This window comes from Lampris incognitus, chromosome 1, assembly GCF_029633865.1.
Source record: "Lampris incognitus isolate fLamInc1 chromosome 1, fLamInc1.hap2, whole genome shotgun sequence".
In the NCBI taxonomy this organism is placed as follows: Eukaryota; Metazoa; Chordata; class Actinopteri; order Lampriformes; family Lampridae; genus Lampris; species Lampris incognitus.
In genome coordinates this window covers 110,697,101-110,722,117 of record NC_079211.1, presented here as the reverse complement: position 1 = coordinate 110,722,117, position 25,017 = coordinate 110,697,101, and the positions used below count along the sequence as shown (strand labels likewise).

Below are 25,017 nucleotides of genomic sequence, written 5' to 3'. Positions count from 1 at the left end.
GAAGTCTGGGCAGTGGTTGAGCTTCGACCCCCACGTCCGTAAGAAACACCGCTCCAGCTGGAGGACTGGACGTTTGTTGAAGGGTTTGAAACCAAAATAAATGGCAAGGTGGGCCAAATAGAGTCCTGTGTGTCCCCCCCCCCTCCTTCCTTGATCATGATGATGATGATGATGATGAGAGACTGAGGGCCCCCCCAACAACACCTGAGGCCCCACCCAACTAGAACACAACGCAGAGCTAATGATGAGAGTGACGGGCGTGCAGCAGGCTGACCAGCATAGAACAGCATAGAACTGCCCCCGTTACATATGGCTCCCCTGAAGTGATCGAGAGAGCGCTCTTCGAGAGGCTAGAGAACTTTCCAAAAATCTCTCAGAAAGACCCCGTAAAGTTGAGGGAACTGGGAAACCTGCTGATGGAGTTAGACTCTGCTAAGTATGAGGGCTACCTGCCGGGGCTCTCGTACCTGGACACCGCCAGGGGTGTCAACCCGATCTTTGAGAAGCTGCCACACAGTCTACAAGAGAGGTAGATAACTAAGGGTTCCCAGTACAAAGAGCAGCACCATGTCTCTTTCCCCCCATTCACCTTCTTCGCAGACTTTATCTGCAGCGAGGCATGCAGAAGAAATGACCCCAGCTTTACTCTCCCTTCAGCTCCCTTGAAAACGTCCAACAAGTTCTCATCAGGGTCCTCAAAACATGAGCGATCAGAAAAGGAATCAAGACACGCCAAAAGGCATGTCTCCACCCACAAGACAGAGGTCTCAACAAACCACTCAGCTTCTCAGTCACGCAGTTCGAGCAGCAAGCCTGACGACATTGGGAAACAATGTCTCATCCATCAGAAGCCCCATCCTCTAAAGAAATGTCGGGGTTTTCGAAGCAAGCCTCTTGAGGAGCGCAAAGCCTTTCTGAAAGAGAATGGTGCCTGCTACAGGTGTTGCTCCTCCACAACTCACCTGGCGAAGAACTGTAAGGCAACTTTGAAGTGCAGCGAATGCGAGAGCGATGACCACATAGCGTCGCTCCACCCTGGACCTCCTCCATGGGACAAAAAAGACAAGGACCCCACCTCAGAGCATGGCGGGGAGAGTGAAGAGGAGGCGCCTCCACCAGCAGTCACCTCTAAATGCACAGAAGTCTGTGGCAGAGGCCAAAGCCTCAGATCCTGTGCCAAAATCTGCCTGATGAAGGTATACCCCAAAGCACACCCAGACAGAGCTACTAATGTCTACATCGTCCTGGACGACCAGAGCAATAGATCTCTGGCAAGGTCTGAATTCTTCAACCTCTTCCAAATCAGAGGTTCAGACTCACCATACACCCTGCGTACATGTGCAGGAGTCACCGAGACATCTGGAAGAAGAGCCACAGGGTTCTTGGCGGAGTCGTTGGATGGAAAAATAGGTGTGGTGCTTCCAACACTCATCGAGTGCAACCATATGCCTGACGATCGGTCAGAAATCCCGACCCCAGAAGCTGCACAGCACCACAGCCACCTGAAGTCCATCGCTCGCAGAATCCCTCGCCTGGACCCTGAAGCCCAGATCCTGATACTTCTGGGACGCGACATCCTTCAGGTCCATAAAGTCAGGGAGCAACGCAATGGTCCTCCCAGCGCCCCCTATGCCCAACGTCTAGACCTGGGTTGGGTGGTTATAGGTGACGTGTGCCTGGGTTAAGCCCACAAGCCAGCAGCTGTGACTTCCTATCGCACCAGCGTGCTCGAAAACGGAAGGCCATCTCTCCTCACTCCGTGCCCCAACCGTCTCCAGGTCAAGGAAAGGTTCAGCTCCAAAGCACAGATCAGCACCTCTCCTCCTTACAGCGTCAAACATGACACCCCAGTCCCTGATGACTGCAGCCTAGGCAGCACTATCTTCCAGAGTACTAAAGATGACGACAAAGTGGGGCTTTCCATCGAAGATCGTCTGTTCCTGGAGTTCATGGACAGAGAGATGGTGATGGACAACACCAACAGCTGGGTGGCGCCTCTCCCGTTCCGATCCCCTCGTCGACGGCTCCCGAACAATCGAGACCAAGCTCTCAGCAGACTTACCTCTCTCCGCCGCACCCTGGAAAGAAAGCCTAAGATGAAAGCCGACTTTGTCACCTTCATGCAAAACATCTTTGATTATGACCAGGCTGAGTTGGCCCCACCACTACCGGAGGGAAGTGAGTGCTGGTACTTACCTATCTTCGGCGTCTACCACCCTCAAAAGCCAGACAAGATCAGGGTTGTCTTCGACTCCAGCGCTCAACATCACGGCATCTCCCTGAACGATGTGCTACTTACCGGCCCGGATCTGAACAACAGCTTGCTGGGAGTCTTGCTGCGCTTCCGAAGAGAAACAGTGGCTGTCATAGCAGACATCGAGCAGATGTTTCACAGCTTCGTCGTTCGAGGAGACAACAGGGATTTCCTGCGTTTCCTGTGGTTCAACAACAACGACCCCAACCAAGAGGTTGTCGAGTATCGCATGAAAGTCCACGTATTCGGCAACTCACCATCCCCAACTGTCGCCATCTATGGACTTCACCGAGCAGCAGAACATGACTCCATGGAACACGGAATGGATGCCAAGCACTTCGTGGAACGCGACTTCTACGTCGACGACGGCCTCAAGTCGCTTCCGTCAGCCACAGAAGCCATCGACCTGTTGAAAAGGACACAGGAGATGCTTGCTGCTTCAAACCTGAGACTCCATAAGATAGCGTCAAACAGTTCTGATGTCCTGGAGGCCTTCCCTCCAGAAGACCATGCAAAGGGACTGCAAAACTTGGACTTCGACGACAACTCCACCCTCATCCAACGCAGCCAGGGACTCAGCTGGGAACTCAAGTGCGACATCTTCACCGTCCGAGCAACGGCCACAGAGAAGCCCTTCACCCGCAGAGGTGCTCTAGCCACGGTGAACAGCTTGTTTGACCCCCTCGGTCTCGTCGCTCCAGTCATCATTCAGGGAAAGTTTCTGCTGCGAGAACTCACCTGCAATGAAGCTCTCGACTGGGACACCCCTCTACCTGATGAAAAGGAAGCAGAATGGAGGATGTGGAAAGATTCATTACAAGACCTGAAAGACATCAGGATACCAAGAGCCTACACTCCCACCACCCTATCTACCGCACAAAGGAATGAGCTCCATGTCTTCTCTGACGCTTCAGTGAAGGCTATCGCCGCGGTAGCTTACCTCAAGGTGATCGACAGTGATGGAGAGTGTCATGTCGGTTTTGTCCTGGGAAAGGCGAAACTGGCGCCTCCGTCCGCACATACTGTCCCAAGACTGGAGCTTGGCGCCGCTGTGCTGGCAGTGGAAATGGCAGAGCTGGTGGAGAGGGAGTTGGACATCAGTGTAGACACGATGCGGTTCTACACAGACAGCAAAGTTGTCTTAGGGTACATATACAACCAGACCAGGCGGTTCTATGTGTACGTCTGCAACAGAGTGCAGCGAATCAGGAAGTTCACTAAACCAGAACAGTGGAGCTACGTCCACACAGCTCAAAACCCAGCGGATCATGCTACCCGATCGGTACCTGCCGCCGAGCTAACAAACACTACATGGCTCACAGGACCCCCTTTCCTGTCCCCGCCTGACGGAGTTCACACTCCTGAAGAGGAGCCTCACGAACTCGTCGACCCGGATTCTGACAGTGAGGTGCGTTCTCATGCCACGACTCTCTCCTTCCCTCCAGCAGCTAACCTGGGATCTCATCGCTTTGAGCGGTTCTCCTCATGGAAGTCTCTTGTGCGAGCTATCGCATCCCTAACCCGCATCGTGGAGCTCAAAAAAGCTGCTGTGGAAGACCTCAAAACCTCAAAACCTGTACCGGTCCCACAAAGCCTTGCATGGCGGAACAGCTATCGATATCAGAGACTCTCATCATCAGCTGTGTGCAAAGAGAGACCTACAGAGAAGCGTTCACCTGCTTGGCTGCTGGGAAAAGTATTCCCAAACACAGTCCTCTAAGGAAGCTGGACCCCTACGTGGATGAAGATGGTCTTCTGAGGATAGGGGGAAGGCTCAAGCATGCAGCAATCGACACAAGAGAACAGTTCCCAGTCGTCATCCCAGCTCGCAGCCACATCGCGACGCTCCTTGTGAGGCATTACCATGAGAGAGTCAAACATCAGGGTCGTATCTTCACGGAAGGGTCCATCCGCACAGCAGGATTCTGGATCGTCGGAGCCAAGCGGTGCATCAACAGCATCCTCCGCAAATGCGTGGCTTGCAACAAACTTCGAGGGAGGACGGCCGAACAGAAAATGGCGGACCTACCCTCCGACCGTCTGAGCACAGAGCCACCCTTCACCTACGTAGGAGTCGACGTGTTCAGTCCTTGGGCTATCACCACAAGACGAACCCGTGGCGGTCAATCTAACAGCAAGAGGTGGGCAGTCCTCTTCACGTGCATGAGCACACGTGCCGTGCACATCTAACTCATTGAATCGATGGATACATCAAGTTCCATCAATGCCTTACAGACGATTCTTTGCACTGAGAGGCCCTGCGAAGCAGATTCGTTCTGACTGTGGTACGAACTTTACAGGCGCCTGCAAGGAGTTGCACATGCTCCTCACAGATCCTGAAGAGCCCAACGTCAGGAAGTACTTGGGTGAGGAAGGGTGTTCATGGATCTTTAACCCTCCTCATTCCTCCCATATGGGAGGAGCCTGGGAGTGTATGATTGGAGTCTCCAGACGTATTCTTGACTCCATGCTCAGGGAAACCAGCCAATCATGCCTTACTCATGAGGTGTTGTCTACCTTAATGGCAGAAGTTACGGCAATCATCAACGCCAGGCCCCTTGCACCAATCTCCTCGGACCCAGAATCTCCCTTCCTCCTGACCCCTGCTTCGCTACTGACGCAAAAGGTGTGTACTCTCCCTCCCCCTCCGAGGACCTTCGACAGCAAGGATCTCCACCGACAGCAGTGGAGGCAGGTGCAACATCTCGCCAACACCTCCCCACACTCCAAAGTCGCAGCAAGTGGCAGGACATGCGTCCTAACGCCAAGGAGGGCGACCTAGTGTTGCTGAAGGACAATCAAGTGACGAGGAACGAGTGGCCCCTGGCTCTTGTTACAAAGACATTCCCTGGCCAGGATGGAAAGGTCAGGAAGATTGAGCTCAAGGTCACAAAATATGGATCTACAAAGACCTTCCTGAGGCCTGTCTCCGAGACAGTCCTACTCATGCCTGCTGAGGATATGGACTGAGTTAGTTTGTGTTCTCCGGAAATGCTCCTCATGTTAGTTTAAGGTAGTGGTATAGTAATTATACCAGGCGGGGAGTGTGACGTTACTTTATTAGAATGTGAGAAGAGTACTTTTATTTTGAAGTTTATTTGCTCCCTCTAGCCTTCCTCACGTGACTTAAATTCAGGAAATAGTTTGCTGCCTGATAGTCATGGTAACAGTACAGTCCAGCTTTCCATGCGGAGTTTCATATGTTTGCCCAGCTCCTGTGTTTATTGCTTCTATCTACGTTTGTGCCTTGGAGAGCATCGTCTTTTTACAAAAAAAAAGGTTGAATTCTCAAAGTTCTTCAGTAAAGTTCCTCAACTTGGACCAGGACTCTGTATTTCTTTGGGATTCTTCATGTTGGCTATCTGTCGGCCTGTTTATACATGGACACAAACACGTAGGACAGAATATGCACAAAGTGAAGGAGAAGTTGAGGCAGATGAATGTTCTGGTAGTAAATGACGAGTAATAACAGGCAAAGCTTTGCAAATAAGATATTTGAAACATCAATACTTTGACACATGATAATATGGCAACTACAACCTAAGTGGAAGTACAAATAACTGGAAAGAAGACGCCACAACATGAGTTACTTGAATAAAACTGTATATTTTACAGATCTTTGTACACTTTAATTACAAAACTGTATGGTACTTAAGTTTTAAAATCAGTTTTTTGGTCAGAGAAGATTTAATCAACTTGTGTGCAATTACCATGTATATACAAATTCTCATGTTAGTGATTTTTCTCAAAATAAAACGCAACCAAATAACTCCACAACGTTCATACACTCTGAACATAAGACATGGCTTAAAGATAAATATATTAGTAAATAAATATTCAGAACATATTTCCATTTATGAAATGTGTTGCTATACAGGTACAGAAATATACACAAGATTGATTTCTAGCCTTTTTTTTAAACATTTGTAATGGTAATGACAGAAAATAATTATATTCTTAGAAAATTAAAAAATATTAATTTTTGTACACATTTTAATCTTCTTAAGTGCTAGAAACAATAAAAAAAAATTAAATAGTGACTCAAGTACCCCAAAATGTTATATTTGCAGTAGGTACATATCTCTATGCAAAAAAAAAAGAAAAAAAAAGACAAGATTAGGTTCTCACGTGATTACAGCACTGGGTTAAGGTATAAATAGGGTTATTTCAGAAGGTTCGCCTCTGTGAGAACATGAATACATTTCATAGAAACAGTATAAACACAGTCTGCTTGACAAACAGAAAGGCATGAGTGATGAGCGTGAGTGATGCGCTGGAGGATATGACTCGAGTCGGTACACCGTGGGTGCGTGTAACTGCATTGATAAAAAAAAAACAACCCCAAAACATAGTCACAGTACAAATAAGGAACCCTTATGAGTTACGAGTCTTTTCCCGCCTAACTATCCTTTGGCCTTTACACACACATGAGAACCTTAAGAGCTGCGGAGGAACCGAGAGCTTCCTGGGGGAGGAGGCCGAACGAGCGGCGAGCTCGGACGCGCGTTCAATAAGGGCTTTCGAACCAGAGGTAGAGCGGCGCACTCTACTTCTGCACAAGAATACTACCGACCCAAAGACACTATGTCACTTTGCTCACCCGCACACACACACACACACACACACACACACACACACACAACAGAGAGTGGCACGGTTGCTTCGGGTCTCGCTACGGCGGCTTAGCGGCGTAAGGCTTCTGTGTTGCTCGGGCACACGCGGGGTAGGCCACTACCGAGTAGAAACGTCACGCACACAACCAAATTCTGCATCGCTCGGACCAGGGACCAGTGTCAGCTATGCAATCACATTTCTACGCTTTTTTTCTCTCCTACTAAACTATATAGCTTCGTCTCCTTTTGAGAGAAGAGTGCGGGTCACACACAGACACACACAAACACACTTGAGACAGACCCCTTTCCCTGCCCTTGAAAAAAAATAAACAAACAAACAAACAAACAATCACGTCTCTGTTTTGGTATAGCTATGTGGATAGAACCTTTCTACTGAGTTGGTGTATTGTTGAAGCTTTATAGGCAACAGTGTTTCTGTACATACATATACACGTGTATACATGATGTACATGCAAATGTTTATATGGCAAGAATTAAGAGCGTACATAAAAAAAATGTCTCACATAAACAAATCTAGATATCTTACGATAAAAGATTTTTTCCGCTAAATAAAGAGAAACTCACAAGAAAACGGGCCTAGTTACAGAGTTGGTACTTGTGCTTTGCAAGGTCCTGACCCTTGACGGCGTGTAGCCTACAAATAAACGCTAACACCAAAAACCACTCTGGTTAAGTTATCAACCTTTTCCACATTTGCGGTATAGCTTTGTATCTCAGCTTTGCGGTGACACACTGTAGTCTGGGGCCGAGACGCCTGTGGCCGCGGGAATGAACGGGATATGCTGTATACCCAGAAGCATTGGGCCGTCTTTTTCAGTAGAAATCCACACAATCTAAGATGATAACATTCAGAGCTCAGCGTGTAAGATTAGAAACAAGGCAACTTGAGGGTTTCGCTGATTGACTGACAGACACGGTAACAAAGACAGGTTTCTGGCTGAGAACCCTGATACCTGGGCTCAACCTGTTATACCTAGACTCCGCCTCGTGTTTTAAGTACTACTTCCTGGTGCATGGTGGCTAGTGGCGCCATGTGGGTGGAACAGAGCCCTGGTCTCTTCCTCTTGAGAGTACGTCTGACCCCTGAACTGTCCCAAAGAGAAATACCCTTCCCTGCTCTCCTGTCTCTCTCCTGTCCGCCCCTCCATCTCCACTGTGACACTGGGAGGCAACAGGCTGCTCTGGGTCTCTGCTCCTAGGCCCATCTCACAATCTGTGTCCTCGGGAATTATGGGTATTCTCTGGCTGAGTTCACAGCAGCCTTGTCCAGTGCACGCGTCCGAGTCCGCGTGCGCGTACTGCACATTAACGGCATAGTCCTCGGCGAAGTGCCCCCCCGTGGCTCGGTGGACCTTCATCTCTTTGTAGAAACAGCAAGGCAGGCCATCATAGCTCACCTGATCTGAGGAAGGGCACATGTGCTCAGGGGAGAAATAGTTCTTTGAGGCAGTGCTCTGAAACTCCGCCCCCCGGTGACATCGCCCCAAGGCCAGACGCCCGGCTCGGTCAGAGTCCTGCCCTTTACACTCCACATTGGGCGGGAGCACTTCAAAGCAGCAGCTACATGCCGCAGCTCCTAGCTCCCCCGATTCCTCCTTGGCCTCTTCTTCCATCTCTACTCCAGTGCCCTCCAGAGCCCCGGCTGAGGTAGTGCTGTTGTTGCTGTTCTCCCTGGGTTCCAGTGATGAGCGACTGCTGAAGTTGGGCTCCAAGCTGCAGCTGGAGAGGTGATCCCCGGAGCTGTACCCCAAAACCCCAGAAAGGGGCTGGAGGAATTCGTATCCCTGTGGAGCAGCAGGTGCTGGCAAGTCCTCGGCTGACACCGCTGGGCAAGCTGCTGCAGCCGCCACAGCCGCCGCCTCCCCGGCCGAGCCCCTGCATGGGCTCTTGCTTCGATATACGTATGGGTCGTAGTCACTGCTCAGCGAACTGCGGAAGGTGGAACAGCTCCCGTACACCCCTTGGTTGCTGACCTCGGTACAGTCCAACATGGAGTCACTGGAGGAGCAGTGGCATTGGCCCGAGCTGCTGCTGCTGCTGTCACTCCCGGGGCAGTCGGCGAGGTAACCGCTGCACACCGACCGGTGGCCATGGTAACACCCTAGGCCGGATACACTCCCGGAATCAGCCATCCGAGAACTAGAGGCCGGTGCCATGTGCACCACTGTGGGGTACAACAAGCCCTGCTGGAAAGCTCTGCTATGGTGGCCCTTATGAGGCCCCCCTCCTCCACCCAGCTGCCCCGCCACTGCTGGCCCCTGGGCCCCTTCAGGCTGCTGAGGGAATGTCAGCCCCTGAAAATAGTAGTGTTGGTACATGGTCTCATACTGCGAGAAGCAGGCCGCTCGTGAGAAGCTGCGACCATGGAACTTGGGTCGTTTGAAGGCGGCGTGGTGTGGCTGTGCCGAATAGGCAGGGGGCATGCGGTGTTCCAGCCCGCAGTGGTGGGGGTTGAGTGAGTGGTCCAGGTGGAGGCTGGGATGGTAGCCACGGAGGAAGGCTGATGCTGACTGGGTAGAGTATAGACCCTGAGGGTCCGGGTGCTGGTCTACAGTCAGCACAGTGATGGGGTTGCCATGGGGGTCCATGCTGGTGCGGGTTGGGAAAGCTGTCACTTGTCCAGCACGGTGCACCCTGCCTGGGTAGTGGACCGGCAGCACCACCCTCTGCTGTCGGCTGTGAACCGAGTTGCTGGGCTCCATGCACACTGGACCTGGGTTCCCCTTCTTTTGTTCTGTGAAAGAGGAAATAAAAAGTGGTAAATTAGGCATCCAGTGGAAAAAAGTAAAAAAAAAAAGTGTTTCTTTTTTTGAATGAGTTCTTGAGTTCTCTGCACAGTCATTAAAGTCCAAGTTAAAAGTTAAGATAAATCCATATAAATCAACACTCAGCTAAACAGGGTGTGACCTGAACCATTTATCAGTTTGATGGCAAAAAAGTCAAAGGGAAGAGGCCAGACAGACTCACCGATGATATTGTGTCTGCAATGTGGACAAGTATGATGCTGGAGTAGCCAGGGGTCGACACACTTCTTGTGAAACCTGTGAGCACAGGGGATCACCCGCAGCTCCTAAGAGGGCAAATAAATAAATGGTTTAGCAAATGGACTGATAACGTAAAGTGTGTTAACACAAAAATGTATTCCTGCTGCTTCACATTTGAGAATAGCTGCCACATTTTTTTGGGGGGGGATCCCCCCCTTTTCTCCCCAGTTGTACCCGGCCAATGCCAATCACCCCACTCTTCTAAGCCGTCCCGGTCGCTGCTCCACCCTTTCTGCCGATCTGGGGAGGGCTGCAGACTACCACATGCTTCCGCCGATACATGTGGAGTCGCCAGCCACTTCTTTTCACCTGACAGTGAGGAGTTTCGCCGGGGGGACGTAGCGCGTGGGAGGATCATGCTATTCCCCCTAGTTCCCCCTCCCCCCCCGAACAGGCACCCTGACCAACCAGAGAAGGCGCTAGCGCAGCGATCAGGACACATACCCACATCCGGCTTTCCACCTGCAGACACGGCCAATTGTGTCTGTAGGGACGCCCAACCAAGCCGGAGGTAACATGGGGATTCAAACCGGCGATCCCCGTGTTGGTAGGCAACGGAATGGACCACTGCGCTACCCGGATGGCCATGGCTGCCACATTTTATAATGAGATAATAAAATAAAATGACATGAATTCTATGACAGCACACACTCCCATCTATGGGATTGCAATGTATTGCCAATAGAGGTGCACGTCCACCAGGTGGCAGCAAAGCAGCAGCACAGGGACCGATCACGTTTCCAGTTGGTTCCATAGAATAAACGTGACTTGAAAAGGCCACGCCATGCCTCCGTAAACAAATGTCTAAAATAGAGAAAAACACCACCACAGGACGACGGCACAAACACAAGTTCGATGCTCAATGTCACTGACTCCGCAGCAAAGCAAATACCTCGCCTTACACGCGAGGGTGTAGAAAGAATGCAGCTCTTTGTGTCTGAGAAGTAGCATCAAGGAACTCAAAGACACAAAAGCAGCGGCAGCATTATGAATATGAATTATCACATTCTTTCCCAGCGAGAGGGCTCGCGCTGGCATTGCTCCTTTACTTTGTGCCTCCATGTGACTCATCGCCGGGTTCTTTTCCACCCAGAGCCTAGCTCACTGCTCACAAGCCTCTTTGATGCCATTCAGCTTTTCATATCACCACTTCCTCTGTGCAATCCTGGCGCCACTGTTTGTTGTGTTTTCTTCTCCTACTTATTGAAGCGACACATAACCACGCACGCGCACGCACACACACACACGCACACACACACACACACACACACACACACACACACACACACACACACACACACACACACACACACACACACACACACACACACACACACACACACACACACACACACACACAGCTATGCCCACCCCACCCCCTTGGGCATCGGGGTCTGTGCCCCCAACATCCCCAAATGAGGATGAGCAATGTTGTTACTGTAAATCCTCAAAGGCCAAGATTAGGGTCTAGCATACATATTTTCACAATGACTCCGCCGCGGATTAAAAGAGACCACACTGGGAAAACAGGAAGCATAATCACAGCCCGGTGCACTCTGGGTACTGTTATCTCTCCAGGTGTGCTGAAAGGCCACACTTCACAACAAGAATGTGCCGGAAAGACTGTCAAAGAGGTCTACGGTCCCCAAGCACATCGGGGAACTTCCATCCCATTGTCCGAGTAACTCCATTATGTTTTGAGCACGCCAAATCTCGCTTGTTCGTTCGAAGTCGTGCGGTCCTGCACAGCTCAGCAGGTGGAGCAGCATGGCTTTCAGGGTGCGGGTTAGCTAAACACGTATGCCAATGTATGCTAACTTCATGTGCAACGATTAAAAAGGATCTTCTTTATCATGATTATGGGTTTACGCTACTGCTATATGCAAAATTCCAGTAAGGAACATCTTTTTTCGCCCTTTTGTATCTGGCCAACTACCCTATTTTCCAAGCCGTCCCGGTCGCTGCTCCACTCCCTCTGCCCATCCGGGGAGGGCTGCAGACTACCACATGCCTCCTCCGATACATGTGGAGTCGCCAGCTGCTTCTTTTCACCTGACAGTGAGGCGTTTCGCCAGGGGGACGTAGCGCGTGGGAGGATCACACTATCCCCCCCCCCCCAGTTCCCCCTCCCCCCCAAACAGGTGTCCCGACTGACCAGAGGAGGCGCTAGTGCGGCGACCAGGACACAATCCTACATCCAGCTTCCCTCCCCCAGACACGGCCAATTGTGTCTGTAGGGATGCCCAATCAAGCCAGAGGTAACACGGGGATTTGAACCGGCGATCCCTGTGTTGGTAGGCAATGGACTAGACTGCTCCACTACCCGGACGCTCCGTAAGGAACATCTTTAAAGGTGCCTTTTGTGTTATAAACAAGGCTCAGCGTTTTTGGTTTTTACCGATTTTCACCTGGATTTTGCGTTTCCACAGATCCAAAAGTTGTTCCTGTTCGTGTGAGGTTATGTAACAGTGCACTCTTGTGGCGAAATTCGGCATGCTGGATGGCTTTGACAAATAAAAACCGAAAATGCTGAGCCCGGTTTATAAAACACCAGTACATGACTACATGTGTAGAAGTTTTCTTCAGAGTCAAAGACATAGGACAAAATGAACACATAAAGAGAAACCAGCTACATCAACCACAGAGTCCGTCAGCGCCTACAGGAAGTGGTCAGTATGAGCCAAACAATTATTTTTGACCAATCAGATTGCTTGGTGATGAGGCTAGCTGTGCTCTCACCTCCCCGTCGATGTACTTCTCCAGGCAGATGGCACAGTCCGAGGTGGAGCTGCTGCTGAGGGAGTCGGACGTCCCACAGCTGCTCTCGCGCTGACCTTTGCCCTTGGCCTTGAACTTGCGCGTCTCCATCTTCTCCAGCGCCTGGATGGCCATTCTGTTCATGGAGCTCTGTGGTTGTGGAGGAAAGACAGAGGGGGACAGATGAAGGTTAACAAGCGCATCCTCAGTACGTGCACGAGTGTTCCATCAACTCGGCAGAGCATGATGGGAAACTACCGGGTGAGCATGCAGCACGTGACACGGGGCTGCAAAATCTGCACTGGCAAGGTGACGTGAAAGTAAACCATCACTACAACACCTGAAAAAACGCAGTGTGTGAGATCATCATGACCATATGCACGTACACACTGACACACACACACCCATACTTGCTTTGTCATGACACCCCGGCTGGCTTGGGCCTGGCGGCGAACCTGTGATCAGCGTTAATTAGATGCTAATCCTGGTTCACGCACCGTGCAGCGGCGTAAGCCTCCGCTGAGAGCTTTGTGTCAACACACCAGGAGTCTATCAGCAGCCCCGCTACTGTCACGCCGTCACACAACTCACAGACGGCTCCCAACCCGCAGCCAACTACCGCTGCTGGATACACTACACGTCTTCTACTTGCATGTGTGTGTGTGTGTGTGTGTGTTATGTGTGTCGAAGTACGATTAGCTGCGCATCTGTGTGTGTGTGTTGTAACCAAGTGGATTCCTGTATGTACATCTGACAGGGTGTGTTCTGTGTGGGAGTCAAGCATGTGCATGTTTAAAGTTACGTGTGTAGCACTAGTTGAGATCCCAGGTCCTCCACCCTTCTCTCCAAGTCTGTGTGTGTGTGTGTGTGTGTGTGTGTGTGTGTGTGTGTGTGTGTGTGTGACAGAGGTGGGGTTGTTTCAGGAGTGTGTTCTGTGTGTGTGTGTGTGTGTGTGTGTGCGTGTGTGTGTGTGACAGAGGTGGGGTTGTTTCAGGAGTGTGTGTGTGTGTGTGTGTGTGTGTGTGTGTGTGTGTCTGGACTCACCTGGCTCCTCCTCTGTTTGAGTTTGATCTTGATGAGCAGGATGAGGCAGACCAGGGACACCACCACAAAGAAGGCGAGGAAGATGCCCATGTCAAAGTACTCTGCAGGCTGCTGTGAGACAAGGACACGCACAATGGCTTGTCGTCAACACAAAATCCACTGAAACACACATCGGTGTGTATGTTTTGCCAGTGAGACACTGAGGATGTGGAACATGGCTGTGAAAGGGACCGGTGAGAGACAGACAGCTTCACCGTGAGAGAGAGACAGCTCCGCCGTGAGAGAGAGACAGATGGAGGAGTGAAAATACGTGTGTTAAAAAAACAACTTGACACACAAAGTGTTTTCGGCGGCTGTGTCCGGCAGAGCGGCGGTTCAGTATGTGGCGTCCTGTCTCATGCCGCCTGTCTCAATCTCGTCACATCGAGCGTCTCCACCTCACAGCCAAGGGTCATGTTTCTCACTTGGAATTCACATTGTTCAGCACATCTTTGACTCTCAGTGCCGTCGCAGCACGAGCACCATGGCCATAACTGCCTCTGCCATGCACACCCACACATGCCTCATGTGTATCTCTCTGGCACACACAAACACACACACACACACACACACACACACACGCATATTTGACTCTCTCTGGTGCACATCCACACATCCTCACGTGCCTCGTGTGTGTCTCTCTGGCACACACACACACACACACACACACACACTCACATATGACAGACACACACACACACACACACACACACTGCCCACAAACTGATGAAGGCTCAGCGTCTCCTAAACGTGGTGCTGCTGAGTTTGTGTAACACTGTAACAGCAGCCAATACACTTTGTGTAACACTGTGTAATAGCAGCCAATACAATTTATCTAACACTGTAACAGCAGCCAGCACAGTTTGTGTAACACTGTAACAGCAGCCAGTACAGTTTGTGTAACACTGTGTAACAGTAGCCAGTACAGTTTGTGTAACACTGTGTAACAGCAGCCAGTACAGTTTGTGTAACACTCTAACAGCAGCCAGTAAAGTTTGTGTAAAACTGTAACCGCAGCCAGTACAGTTTGTGTAACACTGTAACAGCAGCCAATACACTTTGTGTAACACTGTGTAATAGCAGCCAATACAATTTATGTAACACTGTAACAGCAGCCAGCACAGTTTGTGTAACACTGTAACAGCAGCCAGTACAGTTTGTGTAACACTGTGTAACAGTAGCCAGTACAGTTTGTGTAACACTGTGTAACAGCAGCCAGTACAGTTTGTGTAACACTCTAACAGCAGCCAGTAAAGTTTGTGTAAAACTGTAACCGCAGCCAGTACAGTTTGTGTAACACTGTAACAGCAGCCAGTACAGCACCACACAGTGTAGTGGACAAGTCAGTACACAGAATGACAATAACTACCCTCCTGTACGAGGCAACCCGGGACAGATTCTGGTCATGTTTTAATGTGCGTCTGTGTGGGTCTCCGTCACGTGACTAAACGTGAGCGAGCCCCTGCTGGAGGTGCCTCTGGCGCCGGGACGACCTCTTACCCTCGGCGGCCTGTGTTGTATCCTGGCCCGCGCCATCTTCTGCTTGTTCACTATGTTCATCAACTTCACAGCATCGTTTCCCTTCACGTACACCACCGGCCGCTTCAGGGGGTCCTCTGCAACCTGGTTGAGCTGGAGAGAGACAGACAGAGAGACAGAGAGATGGGGAGAGACAGAGAGACAGAGACAGAGAAACAGAGACAGAGAGATGGAGAGAGATTTTTGATTTTAAAAAAAGTAACTTTTATTTTTTTAAAAATACAATCAAATTCACAACCACAAACAAATAAATAAATATTTAAAAATAAAAAGTAAATCACATCAATTCTCCAGAAAAAACAAGTTGGTTGTCTTTTACTGAGCACAACACGTCTCTATAAGCTCAGACAACACTGAGCTGCTGGATATCTTTAATTTCCCTGTAATAATTGAAGTCGATCGTTATCCTGGCCTTTACCATCCTAGTAAACAGCAGCTTTACATCAGAGACAGAGAGAGAGGAGAGGAGAGGACAGAGAGAGATGGCAAAAGAGACAGACAGACAGAGACAGGCAGACAGACAGACAGAGAGAGAAATGTAAAAATCAAGTGGCACCAGTTCATGACTTCATTTGTGCAGAATTACACAGGCCACAGTGCCGTGTGTCCCTCCCCCGTGTGTCCCTCCCCCGTGCCAGGACCGTATGGATATCATAAAAGCCGGAGGCATGAACTCTTTCATTTCCCTTTGGGCGAAATGACCTATAGGTTCCAGCCATGGAAACTGTGGCCACTCCCTGCCAAAAGGAGCAGGGGGATATAGTCAATGAGTAGCATGCCAGTTAACATGCTCTGTACTCCTCCTCCTCCTCCTCCTCATCCCTCTGGTCTCTCTAGTCTTGCTGCTGGAATCTGTAATTTGAAAAGCCCAAGGGAAATACCGGGGACATTCACATTTCTATTTCTTCTGCTGTCCCCAGTGAAATATGCCCTGGCTTTAAAGTATAGACGCGGCACTGGGCCGTGCGGTCCCGTCTCGGAGAAACCGCTCCGCCACAACGCCACTCTGGCCGCTGATAAACAACAACGCGAGCTCTGATAAAAGCCCAAGTATCGTTTCGGTCGTGTGCTGGAAACGTGGGCGAGTGAAGGGCGAGAGACGCGGCCGCTGCAGAGTGCGTGTGTGCAGGAGACAGTTGAGGACACGTAAGACAAAAGTTGAGGCACAAAGCCCCCCCCCCCAACAAAAAGCGCACGTGTTTTGGCGGTGCATCCTTTCTCCAGGCGGCCCTCAGACGCACATTAAAACAGCGGGGGAAGAAAAGAGGTCAAGTACATTAACTTCATAAAGCGTCTCTCCTAATTTGGGCCCGGGGACCTTAATTCTCCCTAAGCTCCTCCTCCCTGCCCATCAGCCTTGTGGGTCTTGTCTCTGCCAATCAGGCCACTCTGACGGAAAAGCCTCTCGGGGGAATTTAACGCAGCCGCCCGGCGCTGCCTTTCATGTGGTCGTCGTGCAATCCCTTTTATCTCTCAGCTACGCGCTTTACAACCCAGCGGCAGAGAAGAAGAAGAAGGGGGGGGGGTGTGAATCTGCAAGTCTAGGCCTGGCGTGGTGAGGATGAATACCGCAGGAGAATTCTTGCGACAAAGCTGCTCAGACTAGCAACTCCTGTATGAGAGCATTAAACCACTCAACAACAAAGACACAGGAGCCAGCAGGGGAGGGAGACAAGAACGAGGACGCGGGGGGGGGGGGGCAGCAAGAAAGACAGAAGACGAGAGAGAGGAGAGCGAGGGGGGGAGAGTGAGAAGGAGAGAGAAAGAGTGGGAGAGCAAGAGAGAGAGGGGAGAGAGCAAGAGAGAGGAGAGAGAGCAAGAGAAAAAGCGAGAAGGAGCGAGAAAGAGCAAGAGAGCAAGAGAGAGAGGAAACAAGAGAAAGAGGAGAGAGTGAGAGAGAGGAGAGAGAGAAAGAAGGAGAGAGAGGAGAGAGCGAGAGAGAGAAGATGAGAGACAGGAGAGCGAGACAGAAGACGAGAGAAGACGAGAGAGAAAGGAGAGAGACAGAGCGAGAGAGAGAAGACGACAGAGAGTGATTGAGAGTGTGTGTGTGTGTGTGTGTGTGTGTGTATGTATGTGTTTTCCTTTACTTCTATCTTTGTGAGGCCCAATTAGATTTTTTTTAACAATAAGAGTGAAGACATTTTTTTCAAAGTGAGGACATTTTGGCTGCTCCTCACTTCTTTCAGGGTCTATTTTAAGGTTAGGACTTGGGTTTAGGGTTAGGGTTAGGACTTGGGTTTGGGGTTAGGGTTAGGACTTGGGTTTGGGGTTAGGGTTAGGACTTGGGTTTGGGGTTAGGACTTGGTTTTGGGGTAAGGGTTAGGACTTGGTTTTAGGGTAAGGGTTAGGACTTGGGTTTGGGGTTACGGTTAGGGTTAGGACTTGGGTTTGGGGTTAGGGTTAGATTTAGGATCAGGTTAAGGTTAGTGTAAGGGTTAAGGTTAGGGAATGAATGTAGTCAGTGAGGGGTCCTCACATAGACAGAAGTACAAGAATGTGTGTGTGTGTGCACAGGCATGTGTGACTGCATGCTCTCACGTTCACACATGCGTGATGTGTGTATATTTGTGTTCCCCTGCACACACGTGTGTTCAAAGGCAGAGTCACGGGTCATTTGTGGTCCCGGGGATGAGGTAATGTGTGTTGACACCAACTACCTGTGCAGTCACGAGCTCGACAGAGCGCGCTCGCGGTTTAGTGAAGGTTCAACCCGGACACCCATGTTAAGTGCTGAGCTACATCAGGGTCCAGCTCCGCCCGGCAAGCAAGACTCAGAGCCCCAGAACTGTGAGCTGGCTCGTGCTATGCTAACTCAATGCTTTCTGTACACAACTGCTAAAGACAGACCGGTCGTTGTTTGAACATTTAGCACACGGCCCCATCTAACGGGCCAGGCTCGGACCACAAGCTTTCATCAGAAAAAGAAAAACTGAAGTGAATTATCAGACTGCTTCTTCATTGTTGCTGAAACGTGACCCGACGAATACCAGAGTATTGCGAGGGTGTGTACAGACCTGGTCAATGGCGTCCGGGTTCTCCGACACGTCGAAGATGACGGCGGTGGCTCCTCTCTGTACTGCCCTCTTTGCCTGTGAACAGATGAGACGGAGGAAAAGGAGCCCATGAGAACGACACGTGCACCAAGACGTTATACGGATCACAACATTTCCTCAACGTAAATTCAGCTTTCTCAACGTTGATAAGTTGGTTTCCCTGTTCTCATACTGGCCACTAGAGGGCGCTCTCTGACTAATCGTTAAATAACGTTTATAACGTATAGAATGAGCCATCACAGAGAGAGACAGTCAGAGAGGGCGAGAGAGAGACAGACAGACAGACAGACAGAGGGGGGGGGGAGAGAGACAGACAGACAGAGAGAGCGAGAGAGAGAGAGAGAGAAACCCCTAACTAACCCCATAACCACTAACACAGATGAGTTTCAGACCAGCGCTGCTCACCAACCACAGATTAGAGTAAACCACATCATCACACAATGCAACAACTCATATGTGGAACATTGGGACACAGAAACCAAATTACAACACAAATCAGAATGTTGTTGGGCCCTAAAAAGAGAACACAAACTGGCTGACTATCTGTCCACTGTCAGAGACAGTCAGCAGAGACACGTCCTGACCAAGTACAGACTAACTGACCACAGTCTAGCCACTGACAAGGTTAGACACACACAACATCTTGGCTACCAAAAGAGCAAAAATATGTGGTCACCGTACAGCAGGTGAGGTGCAGACAGAGATGCACTTCCTGCTAAATTGTGTGAAATTCCAGAACGTAAGAGAAGAATACCAGGAGACATTTGAAAACCAGATTCCAAATGTTCTACTCCTGGATGTGAAAGAACAATGGCCACTTATTTTAAGGTCACACCTTACGGCACAATATGTGTCAGAATGCCATCGTCAGGGTCAGCGAATGGCCAAAACACTGTCAATTACTGTCAGTTGCTGTTCAAGTGCTGTCCTATGTTTCTGCCAGTTCTACCTCTTCGTTTTTCCATTTATGTTTTTTATTTTATTTTATTTTTTTGTTTGGTGCTCTGTTGACCTGTTTTGCTGTCACCTGCTTTGGCAACATTGTAATTAATACAGTCATTCCAATAAAGCATCACTGAATTGAATTGAATGGAGAGAGAGAGACAGAGACAGAGAGAGACAGAGAGAGAGACAGAGAGAGAGTGTGAGCGAGAAAGACAGCTATTCCTTTTTCCATTTATTTATTTACTTATTTGTTTGTTTATTTATTGTTTGGTACTTTGTTGACCTGTTTCACTGTCACCTGCTTTGGCAACATTGTAATTAATGCAGTCATGCCAATAAAGCATCACTGAATTGAATTGAATTGAACTGAAAGAGAGAGACAGAGACAGAGAGCGAGAGAGAGCAAGAGAGAGAGAGGGGGGGGGGTATGAGGAAGATAAAAACTGTTGGTGAGAGGTAAACAAAGCTTTCACAGCACTGACCACATGTGGCGTATGTGTGCATTCTGTCTGGTCGTCATGACGTCAGTGAAGAGTGCATCTGCACCACATTACAGCACTTCTCATGATGCAAACCGGCTCTGCCCCCACCCCATGCTACACACAAGGCAAACGCAAGTCGTGTTTTATTGCACAGTTTGAGTTCGGGTGTGCAGAGCCGAATGTGAACCGAATTTAAATGTTTTCGCACTCTGGTAAAAGTTCGCCGAAGTTACCAAGGATCTCCAGCTAACCGAGAAAAGCGAGTTTCTTTCATCAGAGAGCGGAGGAAGTCACGCAGCAGAGGTCCTTCTGAAGGCCTCGCCGCTACAGGCAGGAGATAAAGGAACCGCTCGGATCTGCAGCATGCGGAGTATCTTCTCTCGGAATCCAACTTGGCTCTTCCCGTTGTTGGAAAAGGGGGGGGGCACGTTCCTTTATCCTTCTTTTCCCAACGACCCATTCTCACATGGCTTGATCCGCGCTGACCTATTTAGACAGCGTTTTGATGTCTGAACTACATGATCTAAAAGAGCGCGGCTGGGATCATATCCTGGTATTATCGGGTGCCCTTGGGCCCCTGCCAGCACGCTTCATAACTTGAGGGAAGGGAGGAGGAGGAGGAGGAGGAGGGGGGGGAGATCAAAGTGACAACATACAGCAGTGTGAGTGGCGGGCCGGCTGCAGAATGTCACTGCACTAGTCTGCAGGCACCTCGCAGAGGCGAGAGAGAGGGAGGGAGGGAGGGAGAGTGGGAGAGAGAAAGAGAGGAGAGAGGAAGTGATGTGTGTGGAGGACGAAAGCCTCCATTGCTCTTTTTGCATCCCACCTCGTTCAGCCTTTTTTTGGGGGGGGGGATTTTTGCCCCTTTTTCTCCCCAGTTGTACTTGGCCAATTACCCCACTCTTCTGGTACGTCCCGGGTGCTGCTCCACCCCCTCTGCCGATCCGGAGAGGGCTGCAGACTATCACATGCCTCCTCCGATACAATGTGGAGTCGCCAGCCACTTCTTTTCACCTGACAGTGAGGAGTTTCACCAGGGGGACGTAGCTCGTTGGAGGATCACGCTACTCCTCCCAGTCCCCCCCCCCCCCGCTCAAACAGGCGCCCCTACCGACCAGAGGAGGCGCTAGTGCAGCAACCAGGACACATACCCACTTCCAGCTTCCCACCCGCAGACACGGTCAATTTTGTCTGTATGGGCCCCCGACCAAGCCGGAGGTAACATGGGGATTCGAACCGGCGATCCCCATGTTGGTAGGCAACAGAATAGACCACCACGCCACCCAGACGCCTGCCCATCTTGTCTTGTGGTGGCACTCTTAAGCAACGTGCAGTAGTTGCATACTGAGCAACGAAATGCAAACCTCCCACGCACACACCAAAAACACAACACCACCAAAACAGTTTGTGCTGTGAGAGGAAGAGGAGGAGGAGGAGAGGGGGGGGGCACTGTGTGTATTCAGGGTGAACACATCACAGCCTTCATCTGCTTCGAGAAACAACAAACAAAAATAACCACGTGCAGGTGAGAGCAGGGAGACACACGTAACGGTACTAAACTGTTCGAGTCCACAGTAAGACACCTGTCCCGAGTTGCCAGAGGACGGACAAACCAATAACCGCAAACACCTCAGCCGCGTCAGGTGCACGGCTCCTGGAGGCAGCCGGGCTTGTTCAGGTTTTATGTTACAGAGGGTTAGAGAAGAGCTAACCCTGCTTTACTGTCCACACTGCTAACAGCAGCACACAACTGTTCACTGCTTTACTGCTAACAACAGCACACAACTGTTCACTGCTTTACTGCTAACAACAGCACACAACTGTTCACTGCTTCGTGTCCTCCTTCTGACTAAATCTGCACACCAGATTGACTGGCTCACCTCCACCCACGCCGGCCAAGGGAGGTGTGTGTGTGTGTGTGTGTGTGTGTGTGTGTGTGTGTGTGTGTGTGTGTGTGTTTGAGTGAGTCAGTGAGAGACAGTGTGTGAGTGAGTGAGTGAGTGAGTATGTGAGTGAGAGAGAGAGTGTGAGTGTGAGTGAGAGTGTGTGTGTGTGTGAGAGTGTGTGCGTGTGTGTGTGTGAGTGAGTATGAGTGAGAGTGAGTGAGAGTGTGTGTGTGAGTGAGTGAGTATGAGTGAGAGACAGTGAGTGAGATAGAGAGTGTGTGTGTGAGTGAGTGTGTGATGGAGGTGGTGGTGTGGTGATGGGTTATAGAGGCCTGCCTATATCACTAGTACAGGTATTATACATAAGGCTGAGTAAAGCCCAATTTATACTCCAAATGTCGGCTAGCAGACAGATGTCTCTCGACAATTTTGACATCATGAGAGACACTTTTTGTGTCTCCCAGGGCTGTCGTGTACACAACACATTTTCTTATGTCCTAGCCGACATTTGGAGCATAAATTGGGCTTAAGGCTAACCCGCCTAGACACGTTCCAGCAGGGGGACCGAAGAGACCTGTACCAGCTGCAGCCACACAAGTTACCACATACTGTACTGTACTGTATCGTATATGGTACCTCTTGCATCCACTGTTGAATTGCACACTGTACTGTATTTATTGTGTATTCTGTTTAGTTATTGTACTGTACTGAGCTGCACGGAGAGCACCAAGTCATGTACCTTGGCATGTAATGTAGTCTGGTATGTAATGTAGTCTGGTATGTAATGTAGTTTGGCATGTAAAGTAGTCTGGTATGTAATGTAGTTTGGCATGCAAAGTAGTCTGGAATGTAATGTAGTTTGGCATGCAAAGTAGTCTGGTATGTAATGCAGTCTGGTATGTAATGTAGTTTGGCATGTAAAGTAGTCTGGTATGTAATGTAGTCTGGTATGTAAAGTAGTTTCGCATGTAAAGTGGTCTGGTATGTAATGTAGTCTGGCATGTAATGTAGTTTGGCGTGTAAAGTAGTCTGGTATATAATGTAGTCTGGTATGTAATGTAGTTTGGCATGTAAAGTAGTTTGGCATGTAAAGTAGTCTGGTATGTAATGTAGTCTGGTATGTAATGCAGTCTGGTATGTAATGTAGTTTGGCATGTAAAGTAGTCTGGTATGTAATGTAGTTTGGCATGTAAAGTAGTCTGGTATGTAATGTAGTCTGGTATGTAATGTAGTTTGACATGTAATGTAGTCTGGTATGCAATGTAGTCTGGCATGTAATGCAGTCTGGTATGTAATGTAGTTTGGCATGTAAAGTAGTCTGGTATGTAATGTAGTTTGACATGTAATGTAGTCTGGTATGTAAAGTAGTCTGGTATGTAATGTAGTCTGGTATGTAATGTAGTCTGGCATGTAATGTAGTCTGGTGAATAAAGGTGATTGTGACATGGAGAACACACTGTAAACATGTAAATTTAATAGTGAGTTTAATCGCCTTCAAGCAAACCACAGGAGGACTTGATGGTTGAGTGCAGCTCATGGTTCTTAAGGTGCATGAGTCACATCACATGTCCCCCATTACGAGGCCCAGACACGAGGTGTGATGGTGAGGACACACAACGTGTATGGATCTGACTGCCACAGCTCAACAGACTGTGTAGTTACTTCTTCACACTGAGCTGATCTCTTCCTGATCACAAACCAAACCACAACCTCATCACACACCAACACACAAAAACATCCACGCACCATTAAGACCTCTCCTCTAACTACTCTGTCTTATGGCCCACTGTACACACGCCTCTCTCTCTGTCTCTCTCGTTCTCTCTGTCTCTCGCTCTCACTGTCTGTCTCTCTGTATGTCTCTCTCTCTGTCTCTCTCCGTCTGTCTGTCCGCCCCTCTCTCTGTCTGTTTGTCTCTCTCACTGTCTGTTTGTCTCTCTGTCTTTCCATCTCTCTCTCTATGTGTCTGTCTCTCTGTCTGTCTGTCACACATGCACGCACGCACGCACGCACGCATACACGCACACACACACACTCGCTCTCTCACTCATCATTTAACTCACACACACACACACTCACACACACACACACCCTCACTTGGAAGTTGAGGAGTGAGGAGGGAGATATCTCACTCAGCTTTTCCCTCTCACCCAGTTTCCTCTCTCAGCCTGCATCGCCGGGCTCCAGTCCCCGTCTAATTCAGCGCAGCCCGCTGCTTTGATGTTGGCTCTGCCGGTTAATAATTAATAGCTGCTGGAAAGACGCTGGGAGAAGAAAGAGATCTCCCTCCTTGCAGACTCTGTACTCGGGCAGGCCCGGCTGCAGTGCAGGGACTTGCCTGACAACAAAAATGCACCCACGGGCAAAATCCCTCTTTCTTTTGGTGGAATAAAAAAGAAACAAGAAGAAGAAGAAGAAACATGTCACCCCCCCCAGCCCCCCAGAAAGCCTCCCAACGTCACGGGGCGGAAACTGAGATTTCTGCTTTATGAGGCTCCAAACTTCTGCCGAGGCCTTCCTTGTTTGTCAGTCTGCCAAGGATCTGAATGAACCATGGCGCAAACGGCAACCAACTGGCACAGCATGGACGAGCTGGGAATCTGGACGGTCACCACCAGGATGCCGCGGAGTTCTGGAGAACTGGGCCTGCTTAACGAGCTGTTTCCTGGGCAGGAATACCTGGTGAACCTACTTGTAAAAAAAGGGAAAAGGCAGGCAAACCTCCTTTAAAACTGAATGGGAAGGGGCGTCTGGGCAGCATGGCGGTCTATTCCGTTGCCTACCAACACGGGGATAGCCGGTTTGAATCCCCGTGTTACCTCCGGCATGGTCGGGCATCCCTACAGACACAGTTGGCCGTGTCTGCTGGTGGGAAGCCAGATGCGGGTATGTGTCCTGGTTGCAGCACTAGCACCTCCTCTGGTTGGTCGGGGGGGGGACTGGAGGGACTAGCGTGACCCTCCCACGCACTACGTCCCCCTGGTGAAACTCCTCACTGTCAGGTGAAAAGAAGCAGTTGGCGACTCCACATGTTTCGGAGGAGGCATGTGGTAGTCTGCAGCCCTCCCCAAATCGGCAGAAGGGGTGAAGCAGCAACCGGGACGGCTTGGAAGAGTAGGGTAATTGGCCAAGTACAATTGGGGAGAAAAAGGGGGGGGGGGTTGGACCTCTCCCTGTGTCCATGTTGAAATCATAAAAACGTGAAAGCGAAACACCAACAACATGTTTAACAGGGAGGAAGTGCGAGCAGCGCCTCCACTCAGAACGCCGCGTATGATGGACTGCATTCACGGCTGAAAAAAAAAAAAACGCTTCGGACTCGAAAGAGTCTGAGCCC

At 50.0% G+C, this 25,017-nt stretch overlaps 1 protein-coding gene across 1 annotated transcript in view; it reads right to left on the bottom strand.

The window, feature by feature from the left end:
* Positions 1–7,613: 7,613 nt before the first annotated feature.
* znrf3 (zinc and ring finger 3) overlaps positions 7,614–25,017 on the bottom strand; it is a 44,491-nt gene continuing 27,087 nt past the window's right edge. Inside the window, exons 2-7 of the mRNA XM_056294384.1 lie at positions 18,329–18,403; positions 15,273–15,404; positions 13,734–13,844; positions 12,672–12,839; positions 9,856–9,958; positions 7,614–9,622 (exon numbers count right to left, since the gene is read on the bottom strand). Of these exons, the coding sequence (XP_056150359.1) occupies positions 7,881–9,622; positions 9,856–9,958; positions 12,672–12,839; positions 13,734–13,844; positions 15,273–15,404; positions 18,329–18,403 (2,331 nt within the window). The 3' untranslated portion in view covers positions 7,614–7,880. The remainder of the gene's footprint in view (positions 9,623–9,855; positions 9,959–12,671; positions 12,840–13,733; positions 13,845–15,272; positions 15,405–18,328; positions 18,404–25,017) is intronic.